Source organism: Takifugu flavidus, chromosome 4 (genome assembly GCF_003711565.1).
Source record: "Takifugu flavidus isolate HTHZ2018 chromosome 4, ASM371156v2, whole genome shotgun sequence".
NCBI lineage: Eukaryota > Metazoa > Chordata > Actinopteri > Tetraodontiformes > Tetraodontidae > Takifugu > Takifugu flavidus.
The window spans coordinates 12914819-12929540 of NC_079523.1; the positions used below are offsets into that span (position 1 = coordinate 12914819).

The following is a 14722-nucleotide window of genomic DNA, read 5'->3' on the forward strand; positions in this document are numbered from 1 at the left end:
CAGAGGCCTAGCTCCATCCTACCTGGAGGAGCTAGTGATACCTTACCAGCCCAATAGACCGCTCCGCTCTCAGAATGCTGGTCTACTTGTGGTTCCCAGAGTTTCTAGGAGTAGAATGGGGGGCCGAGCATTTAGCTACCAGGCCCCCCTGCTATGAAACCAGCTCCCTGTCCAGGTACGGGAGGCTGACTCCATTGCTACTTTTAAGATCAGACTTAAAACCTACCTCTTTGAAAAAGCTTATTGTTGTTAATTTTGTAGTTCCAGTTACTATCATAGATAGAAAAACTATCATACTTAGGGGGTCGTCTAATCATTAGGTCACATTCTAGCTATGCTGTTATAGGCCAAGGCTGCCGGGGTCCGGAAACATGATCACCTGACAGGCCTCTGTCACCCCACTGGGTCATGGTTTCCTCTCCTTTCCTCTCCTTTCCTCCTCCTCATCAAGCAGACTAGTTATGATGATTGCTGTGTAGTTTTTCTGCTTCTCCCCCACCTCCCCTCTCTGTTTATTTATAGGTATCGCCGCCTTTCGGAGCTGCATGATGACCTCCGGCCCCGCTGACCTGTTGTATAGTGTATTTTTGTGTGTGTTTCTGTGCTCTGTGCCTCTCCTCTCCTCTCCTCCTCTCCTCTCCTCTCCTCTCCTCTCCTCTCCTCTCCTCTCCTCTCCCCTGCTGCATGATGACCTCCGGCCCCGCTGACCCGTTGTATAGTGTATTTTTGTGTGTGTTTCTGTGCTCTGTGCCTCTCCTCTCCTCTCCTCTCCTCTCCTCTCCTCTCCTCCTCCTCTCCTCTCCTCTCCTCCTCTCCTCTCCTCTCCTCTTCCCCCTCCTTCTCCTTTTCCTCTCCTCTCCTCTTCCTCTTCCTCTCCTCTCTCTTTACCCAGCCGGCCATCAGCAGGAGGGTCCCCCTACATGAGCCTGGTCCTGCTCAAGGTTTCTTCCTGTTAAAGGGGAGTTTTTCCTTGCCACTGTTGCTTGTCTGGGGTTAGGCCCTGGGATTCGGGAAAGCGCCTTGAAACAATTTTGATTGTATAAGCCGCTATATAAATAAAGATTGATTTGATTTGATACATACAATCTTCTAGCATGTAAAGGTTTGGAGGAATAGTTACAGTCATCTTTTTAGCACCATAACACACCTTATTTTGTGTGTTTGTTATTTTTTGTCATGGTGTACACATTACAATGTTTCCAAGGTTGCAACTAAGAATGCAAAGTCTTGTCAGGCAAGTCCTCTACAAGGAAGAATCTTTTCCCCTAGTACTCAAAACACTTGATTTTTTGACAGTTTCCTGTTAAAAATATTTTTCTTGTAGGAATCTGAAATGCATAAAGTATCCAAGATATAGCTGGTCATCTAATGATTGGTTTGGTAGACAAAGATGCACATCTCTGGACTGTGAGTTTATCATCTGATCTAAATGAAGAAATAATCCCTCCACTGAGAAGGAGATTTTCTTCAATACAGCCTAGAGCCTCGTTGTCTCTGTTGGTGAACGGTTTAGCTTCACCAAAGAAGCAGCATCTCTGCACGGGTTGTTTTTTGCTGCTGGAGTGGTGCCAAAATGTTTGTTCACAGCCCAAGGTCACTGTCACTGCTGCCATGTCTCGGAGCTACAAGAAAAACTGTAATGTCTACCTTGTATTGACAAATGGCCCTTGAGTTTTAACAGCAGAACCTCTAAGATTTGTCTTACCTTTAAAAGTGAGGAAGGAGGAAAAGGGGGCTGAAAGTCCTCTAGGCAGGGGTCAATTTCTCCAGAGAAACGAGGAATCCTTCCATCATGTTTCCTGTAAGCCAGCGATGGTGCCAAGAGTGAGAGACAGAAAGGAACAGAGAGGTCATGGTTAGTAAGTCTCAACCAAAGGACAGTAAAATATCAGTAAAGCAACAGTTGATACTGTAAATCATTCATTCACACTGGAGCTTTTACATCAATCTTCAGGAAATCAATTTTTTTATATGACTAAATTATTGAGTGAATGCAAGTGTAGGCTTTATAGAATCTGCTGCAGGTGGGGGTAATGAAGTGATTAGAATGTAGAACAATAAAAAAAACTTTTTTTTATTGTTCAAACAGAACAATTTGACTGTGCCGCCCCTCCCTCTCCCACTCACCAAAGCCCAGACCTGACTGTGCTGTCACATCACCATCCCCCCTCTCCCCCCCGTAACACCACCGGCACCAGCAGCTCTCTCCTCACACCACACCACCTCCCTCCACCCCCTGCCGGATCGACCCCCACACTTCAACCCCCGTCCTCACCCACCAGGAGTCACACCTCTCCATAACAGCTGATCTGGTGAGGAAAGAGCTGAGGAGGACCGAGACAAGGAAAGCTCCTGGCCCTGATGGCATCAACTCCCGACTACTTAAGGACTGTGCAAATCAGCTCTGTGGAGTACTCCTGCACATCTGTAACCTAAGCCTCAGTCTCGAGAGAGTTCCACTCCTGTGGAAAACATCATGTGTGGTTCCGGTTCCTGAGACTGCACATGCCAGGGAGCCCAACCACTTCAGGCCAGTGGCTTTAACCTCTCACCTGATGAAGACCATGGAGAGGATTGTTCTCACCCACCTCCGACGGCTGGTGGACGGCAAGATGGACCCTCTACAGTTTGCATATCGGCCGGGCATTGGTGTGGATGACGCTGTCATCTACCTGCTGCACTGGTCACTTTCACACCTAGAGGGCACCGGGAGCACTGTGGGAGTCATGTTCTTTGACTTCTCCAGTGCCTTCAACACAATCCAGCCATCATTTCTGACAGGGAAGCTGGAGGGAGCCGGAGCCGATTGTCACCTAGCTGCCTGGACCACTGACTACCTCACCAACAGACCACAGTACGTGAGGCTCCCTGACTGTGAATCCGATGTGGTAGTCTGCAGCACGGGGGCACCGCAGGGTACAGTTCTCTCTCCCTTCCTCTTCACTCTCTACACATCTGACTTCAGCTACAACTCAGACAGCTCAGGAGGGACAGGAAGAGACTTAACAAACCGATCAGAAGGGCTGGCTCACTCCTGGACTGCTCTCTGGACTCCATTGATGAGGTGGGTGAGAGGAGGATGTTAGCCAAGCTGACATCAATTATGGACACCCCCTCTCACCCCCTACAAGAGACTGTGGGGGCCTTAAGCAGCTCCTTCAGCAGCAGACTGTTACACCCACGCTGTAAAAAGGAACAATACCGCAGGTCATTCATCCCAACTGCAGTCAGATTGTACAAAATTCACAACTCTTAATGTAGCACCAATAACCCATGGTTTGGCATATTTTTCTCCGCACTACTTAATCATTCTACCTCCGGAATGTCTTATTTGCACCTTCATTTTTCTTCATATCGTCTGACATTCCTTTCTGTATATAATTTTTAATTTCTGTATATAATGTACATATAATGTACATAGCAATGTACATATGAGTCTTTTAATTTTGTCTTTTAGTACTGTACTGTACTGTACACCATGGGCTACCTCTGTAACACGTGAATTTCCCCGATGTGGGATCAGTAAAGTTTATCTTATCTTATCTTATCTTATGAGCAGACCTGTAATGGGAGAATGGAACCTCTGCTCCCAACTCTTAACCAGCCATTCCTCTCCATCTTCTCCTGTCTGTAGAAAGCTTTATTTGGACTCTGTTCCTACAGACAACTTCACACTTGGTCTTACACAACAGTCATCCGCTAGATCTAGCAACCCATCTGTGTATGCAACCTGTTCATAAAACTCCATGGAGGAAATTTACAAACAAGACATGTTGCTGAACAGAATAATCAGTTACACAATAGTACAACCTGATTGGTTGTAAGGACTGGTTGGTGTGTTTTGGGGGACCTTTACAAACATATTATTTAAATTCTGCTATTATGGCACAAACTGTAATACTTTCAATGGATGGAGGCTGAAATTAGATAATTTACATAATGGGCTCACCAGTTACTGCAAGTGCTTCTCTCAGTGGTTTCGGCCTGCGATAATTTATTAGTTAAGACCAAGAAAAAGATAACCTGGAGAAATGATGACAAGAACCTGAGAATAATAATAACAATATTAGTAGTAGTAGTACACCTGTGTATACATTTCTGTAACTGCACTCAAACTGGTTTTACAGGTTCAAGTACCACTTGTTAAATGGAGACACTTTTCAGAAACCCCCCATGCATTATTTCCACCCCCCTTTAAACATTGTTGAGGATGAATTGTTATTGCAGCAATTGTTTTTGAATGTGTGTCACCTTGTAATCTCACTTTTTAATAAAAAGACAGGAAAGTGTGAAAGTCTTTAAACTGTTTCCTGAAACAATTTCCCAAATTAATGTCTGGGTCAAATGCTCTAAAATCATATCCATTTTTTGGAAGGGTGATGATAGATGATGCTACTTTGCACCTGTAAATATAAAGGAGCTGCACAACATGGGATGTCCTGCACACTGAATGTAAAATATTCAAATGGGGTGATGGTTTTCTCATTTCTCTCCAGTCGCATCACATCACTGTTCAGTCAGATGCAGCAAATAGCTTGTGCCAAATTAATCAATTTCACAATCTCCCTTGTACACCCATTGGAACCTACTCTGTTAACATCATATTAGTTTTAGAATAACATAAATTCTTGAGAGTAGTACAAGATTAAGATTAAGCATAAGAATAAGTCAATTTTTTTCATCCCCAGAAAACAGGCTAATTATGATTTCTGACAATAACCTCCTGCTTGTGAACTGTAAACCTCATCTTATGAGAAAAATGTGAATTCCTATTTTTTTGTAGGCAATAAACATTTTGCCTTTCAATGAAAATAAAATGGTCCTAACATCGAACACACACACACACACACACACACACACACACACACAACACACACACACACTTGCAAGCACACAGTCAAGATAGATGAGTACAGATGAGCCCTTAAGCTTTGCAGGTCCACTCAGTAAAGACCGGATAGTCTCATCAAGGACAGAAGCTAATGAGCATTGTAAGCAGACTCGTTTTCTTGAGATGCGAGTCAGCCACTTTGTGAACAAACCAGAGAGAGAAAGAAAGTAAGAGGGCAGAGAGGAGTAAACCAAAAGTTTCGAATTTTGGGTGTGTGAGAAAACTAAGCAATAAGGACAGATCAAGCTGAACACAACGTAGTCTGTTCGATTTTTCTCCCTGAACCTTTGCCCTTGTCTTGTATTCATCTATTGTTCAATAGCTCTGTCCTCTGACCAAGCTTACCTGTCTGCAGTCCTGCCTCACGAACAGCTCAGTCTTTTACTCCATAATTTACTGCTCCTCTATATAATGCTTCCACCGCATGTCTGACTCAGTCTGTCCACCAGCACCTGCTGCCGGAGATCAGCCGCTCTCGTCAGGTGATGCTCAGTGTAGCCCTCCCTCTCCCCTCACTTTTCATCCCGCCCTCCCTGTCTTCCTATTTTCCCTTCCTCATACATACATGCTTTATTTGCACCAAAAAGAGCACAAATCCAGCTTTGCCTTCCTCCCTTCCTTGCTTTCTATCTCCTCCTCTTAACATTTGGACTGTCTTTGACAGATTGAAAGGCCCATAGCATTTTTACAGGAAGGACTCCATTTAAGAAGAAAAATGATGTGACATAATGCATGCACAGAGGCTGTCAGAAAAAGAGACCTTATCTTATATGAGTGGTGACATCAAATCTCTTGGTATTTATAATATATTTTCATCGAACCAACAGTTTTTTTTCCTCCCAATGCCACTAAAGCCCCTCTGCTCAAATTTGTCACACTAGTGGCAAGCTGTTAGATGAAAAGCTCTTGAATACAGGATAATGTGGAGCACACTCATGTGTACTGAGCAAAAGCTTGCTCAGCCAGTGGGAGAATAAGTACAGGTCAGCGTTAGCAAAGACAGTACACACAATTTCCTTATTTACCAGCATTAAACACACAAAGCATCACTTCACATTATACACACTGCCACAGTTGGAAAATCCAACAGAAAAGGGATTTGCATCCACTGGCACCAAATATAGAGCAGTCTGAACAATGAAATGCTGAAATTAAAATAGAATAGAAACTTACTAGATTCCTACAGCTGCATCTTTGCCCTGTCTATGAAAACTGCTCAGGTTACAGTCACAGCTCTACTCCCAGTATAAAGATGCAGAAAATGTAATAGCAGAGAGCACAAATCAATAAACAAGCTCACAGGCTGTGAAAGAAGCCTGTGAGGGGGAGGTTAACCAAGCTTTCTGGCCACAGGCTGGCTTGTCTGCAGACTTACGTGCATATGTTTCAGGTAGCCTAAAACCAACCATGTGTGGATGGAAGAAGCTTGCAATCCCTGCTTTCACTTGCTATTCAGGACTTTCTCGGGTGTACCGGAACACATGTACATCTCAATTAAATTAGAATACAATTAAAGAGTTGATCTATTTTGGACATTCAATTAAAAAAGTGAAACATAATGTTTATAGATTCATTACACGCAGACTGATGAATGTTCATTTCTTTGTATATTTGATGATTATGCCTTATACTATAGCTACTTGGAAACTCCACTTTCTGTGTCTCAGAAAATTCAACTATAATTTAAGACAAAATAAAAAAAAATCCAAGCCTGGCTACATAGGAGATTACTTCAAGCCCTGTTCCAAATCCAGCACCAGCTATAACTACAGTAGCTACAGTGTTGCAGCGAGAGCTGATAGAACAGTCACTTCCTTCTCATTGAACTGGACGATAGGAGGTTGTAACCAGAAAAATGATGGTCCTGTGGCCGTGGTGGAGAGGCTATTGTAAGCTTACTCCAGCCATGACAGAGGATCCCTCCATGTAGTTTGATTCTGAAACATCAGGCAGATTTTCACCTCCTCATTTTAATGCTCTATCTGACCATTTGACTAAGGATGGTACCCTTCCAAAATCTATAGTCAAAGTGCGGACAGCAATCTGATAGACTATCACTTGGAAAGCCAAGAATTCTAAAAATTGTAATCTTCACCATTATCCTAGCATCTGAGGGCATTTTTTACAGCACAATAAAATGAACCATTTTTGAAATTTGGTGTCATTCACAGTATGATCATAAAATCCATGGACTTGTTTAACCACGGTTGCTGGAGAACTGGCAGAGGCTTCAAAACAGTATTGGAACCTGACATCTATGACGGCAACCCGAACCGTTGTTCTTTGTTAGTTACACAGTACTTCTAATGTAAGTATTTCTTTTAGCTCCCTGATGACATGTTTGCAGTGATGTATGAGCTCAATGGATCATTGCTCGACTCTTCTGGAACATATAGTCTATTACTTAGGCACCCATTAGACACTGAGATCGGATCAATTACCTAATGTAGATCCATTTTTAATTGTCTTGAAATGATTCTTTGACAGTCAGTTGAGGATTGAATCTGCGCAATACAATGACAGGCTTGATGTTTTGAGACACAGGTCTGTACAACAACATGAAATTAAACATATTGACCCTACATGGGTTTAATCTTTTGGCTTTTTTTTTTAATGTATTCAAGCTTCTTGCGATCTGTGAGAACCAGAAAAGTATTTCAGCCAACTTTCACCAATTGCTCCACTCTTCTAAGGTGGTTGTCATTGATGCCCACTCACAATTTCCAACATTAGAATTTATTTCCAACAGTTTATGGGGCAGATACACATAGGTTGAATTCAGTTATTCTTAAGAGACCTTTGAGAGCGATGCCCTAAATCTGTCATCGGAGGCATCTTACCAAACATTGAACTGGAACTGGGGGACTGGTCTATTCGAATCGAATTGAAGAGATGGCTGCCTTTGAGCTTTGGCTTTTGAGACATGTTGAGTCGCGCCAGATTGTTTGCATTCATAATTAAGGCCACAAAGACAGGACCACCACAATCTAGTATTTGGAATTAGGTTAGTATATTTTCTCCTCTGTCTGGTTGACCATGGATGAGCAAACTCCAGCATTAAGGTGAATGCCTCCACCATTTCATCTAGTCAAAGATTCTGCATACACATTTGTCCGTATTTAGTGAAATGCTATGTCCAGTTTGCCAAGAGACTACGAAAAGTGCAATGTATCACTCCACTGAAGCTGACGTGGGTGTGTGTGTGTGCTGACATGCGTCTGTGTGCATTTTATTTTTTTTACAAGCTGATCTTTTGCTTGAGGCTTTGATCTTTGAGTCTTCCAATCCCCTGACATGTATCTGTATATACCTTCCTTGTGTAAGACAGATGCTGTGCTTGCTTTGATTTTAGCAGACATATTTGTTACTTCAAGTGAGAAATATGTGGCCACTTGTGTCTATATGGCCAATTTTAAGAAGATCATATGTTGTACATTTACTGCGGCTGAATAGATAATGTCCATGAAAATTTTTGGAATGTCTATCAGACCTATGAATGGCTGTCCAGTTATAATTTGAGCTTTGTGTGTGTCTACAAAATTACTAATGTATGGGATAAATAAATAACCTCCTAAAGAGTGCTTTCAGAGAGCAAGTGCGAGCGACAGAGAGATAGAGAAAGAAAATGAATGAGAAAGAGAGTGTGCATATTACATGGTCCAACACACACAAATACAGAGTAGCCCACTTTTTGGCAAAAAATTAGACACTGCACTTCATTGTGTCCCCAGCGAGACATCCACCAAGCACTGCCTGCAAAAGAGAGTTTCAGTCCGACAGCCTGTGAAGTTCACATACGAAGACATACACACATACATCTTCCCATCACATAAACTGGACTGTCCATTGTTCTGAAACATACAGTATGTGCCATCCATTGTTTTTGAAACAACAGCAATAGACTGTCCAAGTGTGAAGAGGTTCACCTGCATCAGGTGGCACGCGGTGGGTGAGTAGAGCTAGTGTTCACCTTTGCTCACGTCCTACCACTCTACTGTAATTTGAATCCAGCCAACGTCTAGGTGTAGATGAACTGGACATGACCCCCTAAAATGTGTGCATAATAAATGAGACACAGAATATCCCAACCAGGTTGATCATATACAGTACATGCATGACAATGCAAGCAAATGTGTTTTAGTTAGCATCCAGCAGGTTTACACTACACGTTTCTTGAAATATGTCTGAATGTGTGTGTGGATATTTAAAAAAAAAATCTCTTCTTCACCCTCCTGGGCAGTGCCTCCTTCCTTCAGATTTGGGTCCTCTACCAGAGGCCTGGGAGTCTGAGGGTTCTGCACAGGATCTTAGCTGTTCCTAGGACTGCACTTTCTGGACAGAGTTCTCTGATGTGGTTCCTGGTATCTGTTGGAGCCATCTACTCAGGTTGGGTGTTACTGTCCCAATCACTACTGGGACCACTGTTGCCTTCATACCCCACATTCTCTCCATCTCCTCTTTCAGCCCTTGGTACCGTATTTTCACGACGATAAGGCGCACCTAAAACACTGAGATTTTCTCAAAAATCGATGGTGCGCCTTATAATATGGAGCGCTTTGTGTATGGACTTAGTTCCAAAATCTGCTGTACGCCTTGGTGGGTGCACTACGGTAAACGCTCCGCCAATCAATTAGCGGCACACCTACGCGTAAGGATCCCCTGAAATGGCACCAGTCAAGCAAGAAGGGTATGAATGAGGCTTACTTTAAACTGCAGGCCATTGAATATGCGGCTGAAAATGGCAATCGAGCAATCTTAGTGTTTTCGCTTTATGAGGAGGAGGCATCTCTCCATACGCGCAAGGACAACTGTTGCAAAGCGGCTGCCCACGGATTACCGGGAGAGGTTGGCCATTTTCCGCACCTACTGCCGCGACAAGATAACCGCGCCCAGCCACATCACCAACATGGATGAGATCCATCTGACTTTTAACATCCCTTTGACCCACAAAGTTGAGAAAAAGGGACCGGCACAGTGGCGATACACACAACGGGGCACGAGAAGTTGTCGTTCACCGTGGTTCTCGGCTGCCACGGAAACAGACAGAGCGCTGGATGACGGAAGGCGAACACTCCTTCACAAAGACTATGAGGCAGCTGCGGGCAAGTTATGCCACCATATGCGGGTGGATTGTAGACGCATGGGCTATGATACCGTCTTCATGTATTGTAAGAGCTTTCACAAAATCACCGCTGAACCGGAACCGGTTGGTGAGTCCGATTCAGATGATTAAGAAGAGGAATTCAGGATGTTGGACATTTAGATACAGAAGATGAAAACTTTGATGGTTTTGTGACGGAAGAATGAATATTTTGTTCAATAAATGTGTCGAAACTCACTGTTTTACTTCCGTTGTCATTTTTTACTGTATGTTTCAGCATGCGCCTAATAATACGGTGCGCCTTATGTATGTTTTAAATACAGAAATAGCACCCATAACTGAGACTGCGCCTTTTAATACAGTGCGCCTTATGGTCGTGAAAATACGGTATTTCTCCAGCTTCTCATGTTCCTTCTTTCTGATGTTGCTATCACTTGGGATTGCTACATTTATTACCACCACTGTCTTATGGTGTTTGTATATCACCACTATGTCAGGCTGATTGGCCACCACCATCTTGTCAGTCTGGATCTGGAAGTCCCACAGGATATTGGCCTGTTTGTTCTCTATCACTTTCGGGGGTGTCTCCCACCTGGACCCTGTGACCTCCAGTCCATACTCAGTGCAGATATTCCTGTACACTATGCCAGCCACCTGGTTATATGCTGCTCCATGTATACCTCGCCTGCCAACATCTTGTACCATGCTGTGATATGCTGGACTGTCTCAGGGGCGTCTCCACACAGCCTACACCTGGGGTCTTGTCTGGTATGGTAGACACTGGCCTCTATTGCTCTGGTGTTCAGGGCTTGTTCTTGTGCAGCCATGAGTAGTGCCTCTGTGCTGTCTTTCAGTCCACCCTTTTCCAGCCACTGGTAGGTTTTCGATATCAGCCACTCTCTAGATCTCTCTCCTTCTCTCTAGATCTGTCTCTGCCATGTTAAGTTTAGAAAGTTTACATTTTGCAATCCCCTGACCGTTGATGTTTTCTTGATGGGAGCAAACATGTTTGTGCAGGCAGCATGCCACATTTGTCTAAACATGTAATGATTTACAGTGCCATCATACCATGGAACCACAGTTTGTTACTCTCTCTCACCCTTCTATGAAATAACACTGTACTCGCTCATTCCCATTTCATTTCCCACCTCCAGTACTTGAGTACTTGTACTTGAAATGATTGGGAAAACATCCCTCTATCAAATATGTTTTTATGACACAATCTTGACACACAATATTTTGACATGCTAGAAAATAAATCTGTTCCACAGGTTAAAAAAAAGTTATGCATTTAAATATGCCCTTGCAATTTGTTTTATTAAATGATAAACAACTACAAACCAGGATATTCTAAGGTAGTCGGAGTGACCTTGTTAGCACTTTTTGAGATTGTTCTGGGTTCGAGTCCTAGTCAGGGCTTCTGTTGGTAAAATTAGCCAATGAAGCTTTTATTTTGGGAACAGTGTTTTCCTCCCAAATTCCAGAGACATACAAGTGACCTGTAGGACTGTCACCTGATCCAACCTGCCGCTAGCACCTCTCTTTACCCAATCATAAAATTGATCATTGATCTGCGTCCTATGATGTCTCTGTGCCAAGTGCATGTATGGGCAGCCTTGTGTTCAAAGATGGTGTTATTCATTTGCAAACGGTGTTACGCACGGAAGCTTAAAATGAGCACCACTGAGGTGCAGATCATGCCTTTGCTAATTCCTCCATCCAGGCCAAGTTTCTCACATGGGCAGTGAAGAAACCCCCCTGTCCGCAGCAGGATCACCCTCCAGGATTCATCCCAGGAACTCCATTTTAAAAAAAAAGAAGAAGTTCTAGACCAGAAATTTACAAGAAACCTGCCATTTTATCAACAGGGTTTAGCCCAGCATACTGGCAGCTAGCCGTGGGGCTATTAATTAGCACATCTGCCCATCATCTCTCTTCTGAGGCAACTACAGCACAGAATATATTTCCCACCGCAGTGCAGTGGTTAGCCCCGTTGCCTTGCAGCAAGAACAGACTTATTTTTGCAGAGTTTGCATGTTGCAACTTGCAATGTGTCACACACACAGGTCCTCTGAATTTACTGGTAATTTGGCATGTCTTTATGGACTGTAGCAGATGTATGGTATCTGAAATATCCCACTGCCAGTGCTTTTTGGAATTTAAGTTTATTTTGTGTATTTTTTATTTTTTTAAATACACAATATTTGAACTTTATTATGTATACTATACACACGTAATGTGAATGTGTCTGTACATATGCATTATCTGGTCACTTTGTTCTGAATGACTAAGTTTAGCACACATTTTCCTTTTTTCATTTCCAGTTCTTCAGGACTAACATATAGCTATCTTATCTTACCTTAAAAGTCACATGTCACGTCAAGACCTCTCTGTCCCACTCTTCATGCAACACTGGGGATCATCACCACCCAGCCCTTTGATTTCATTCAAATGGCTGCTTGGATTTCATTACTGGGGACACATATCTACGTAAATGCATATCACTTCATTATAGATGCGACCCACTTGTGGGATTACATAGAGCATTCATCACTTTTGAACTCCAAATGTTATTTTTTGCATATTTTCTGTCTCTTCTGGTTATTGTGGCAGCTTCAGCGTGAAGAACATAAGCACATTTTGTCCAGCACAATTACATCAATGAGGGTTTAATTGAAAATGTTGAATTGTTAACTGATTAGCACATTAAAATAAGTCCATTCACACCTTCCACAAGGAGCTATCACATCTCCAAATCTTTATCTTTAGCAAGAACAAGATCGGTTGATGAAAAGACTGTGATGCAACAGAGGCAAAGGCACATGGCAGGTGAGCCAGCACAAAACATTTGAATATAACGCAGCATGATTGGATAGTACTGCAGTAAAGCTCACAGACAGGGTGCTACTCCGAACAGACAAGGTAGGTAAGAAAAAATACAGAAAGATCCTTCCAGGTTTTATTTAATCATTGTCATAGTTCTTAACCTGATTTTAGTAGTTTTGGCCATCAGCTTAGTTGCTTTCTTTTTGTGATGCCAGCCAGTAATTAGAATTTCTGACATAGATTAACAACCTTTTCAAACCCAAAAGATAGGGTTGTTTAAGAAATGAGAATCTACTCACTACATTAGATGGTGTTAAATAGGTTTTTACCAGCTGAAACATAGTCATGGCAGCACTCAGCAGCAGTTTGATGGACAGTGTATTTAAAAACTCATAATGAAAACTCACATTAAATTTGTTTGATTATTTGGTACTGGAATAGATTTCAATCCTTCATTTCAATCCTATTCTGCAAGCAAAGTTCATTTATTTATTTTCATGTTTACAATGTGTACATGTTTACAATACTAGCCAAAACAGATATCCACACTGCCCCTTAAAGAGACATATTCATATTTGAATCAGTTCACTGTATATTACAAGGCATAACAGTCGTGCCAAAACTTACATTCCTCTTTTTCCCCAGTTGTCTCTTCAATCAAAAGACTCATAGATTATCTCCACAGAAAATCAATATCTTTGCTCATGCATGGCCAGGATGTTTTGTCAACTTTGTGGCATTAGTCTTCTCAGCTGCTGTAGTATTATCAATATAAGTGATTATACCACAGCGTTGAAGAGGCAGTACTATTTAGCTGATTTCAAGTGGAGCTTTAACCAGTACCATAAGTACCATAAAATATCAACAGAAGGGAGAAATCAAACTTGAACGGACTGACATGCACTGAAGTTTTGATAGTTAAATTTGCTGAAAACAGTCGAAAGGCATTTCCTTCTGCAAATAATGCAGTAAAGCAGTTCCTTTGCTTGTCCCTTTATCCAGGCTTAGCATCTCTCCTGGACCTGCCTGTCACTCACAGTATCTTCTGATCAAGATGGACCAAAAAACTGCTGTAGCAGTTTTACAGTCCTGCGATCCATGCGAGGGGGGTAGGCTACAGCAGAATGCTCACCTAAGAGGACCCTCTACGGTTTTGAATCCCAGCCACCACCAAAGAGCAGGAACCAATGGATGAAGGACAGAATCATAGACTGGGGAAGTGAAATTATGCACTTTGATGGAAAAGTAACACAACCTAAATATTGTCACATTGGATGGGACACACGTGGAATAGGACGACTTTGATCAGATCAACCGCACACATTGATCTAGATACGATAATCAACTGGCACAAACCGCCTATCTTGATCAGAAAGAAATCTTCTTCTGACTGAGGCCATAAGGAATACAATTTCACAACTGACATGATTAAGTTTAGGTTTTAAAGAACCAGAGGATTATTTGCATCCATTTAACAATGGTTTAGTGAGGTGATCTTGGTGTTGACTCAAATCCCAAGCCATAACTTATTTCCCTTCTTCTTCCACCTGGTTTACAACAATTTAAATGTATCCGTTCTGACAGGACAGGCTTCTGTCTGGTTTGCTGACAGGAAGTTCCATGCTCTTCAGAGCTGATGTGTCTCATCTTGCATGCAAAGCCAAATCAGTCAACCTCAGAAATACACTTCTGTCTGCCTCCCACCTGTCACAGTGCTGCTCCTGTTGAACCTTCTGCCTGTTCCCATTGCTATAAATAAAACACTGCAAAAAGATTTTAAAAAACTAAACCAATGAATCAATTACACTGAAGATGGCATAATGGCACAATTAAATTCCTCCTGCAGCACTTGATGCATCAATATGTTCAAAGACCTGCTCATTTAAATTCTATTTTCATACAGC

General features: G+C 42.4%; 2 protein-coding genes across 3 annotated transcripts in view; one reads left to right on the forward strand and one right to left on the reverse strand.

Annotated features, from left to right (window-relative positions):
- Positions 1–14722, reverse strand: part of rap1gapb (RAP1 GTPase activating protein b) — a 69520-nt gene that overhangs the window by 49120 nt on the left and 5678 nt on the right. The window contains exons 3-4 of the mRNA XM_057031485.1: positions 3950–4045; positions 1706–1799 (exon numbers count right to left, since the gene is read on the reverse strand). Of these exons, the coding sequence (XP_056887465.1) occupies positions 1706–1799; positions 3950–4045 (190 nt within the window). The remainder of the gene's footprint in view (positions 1–1705; positions 1800–3949; positions 4046–14722) is intronic.
- Positions 1–14722, forward strand: part of LOC130524929 (protein NYNRIN-like) — a 113853-nt gene that overhangs the window by 14706 nt on the left and 84425 nt on the right. The gene's annotated exons all lie outside the window — the stretch shown is intronic.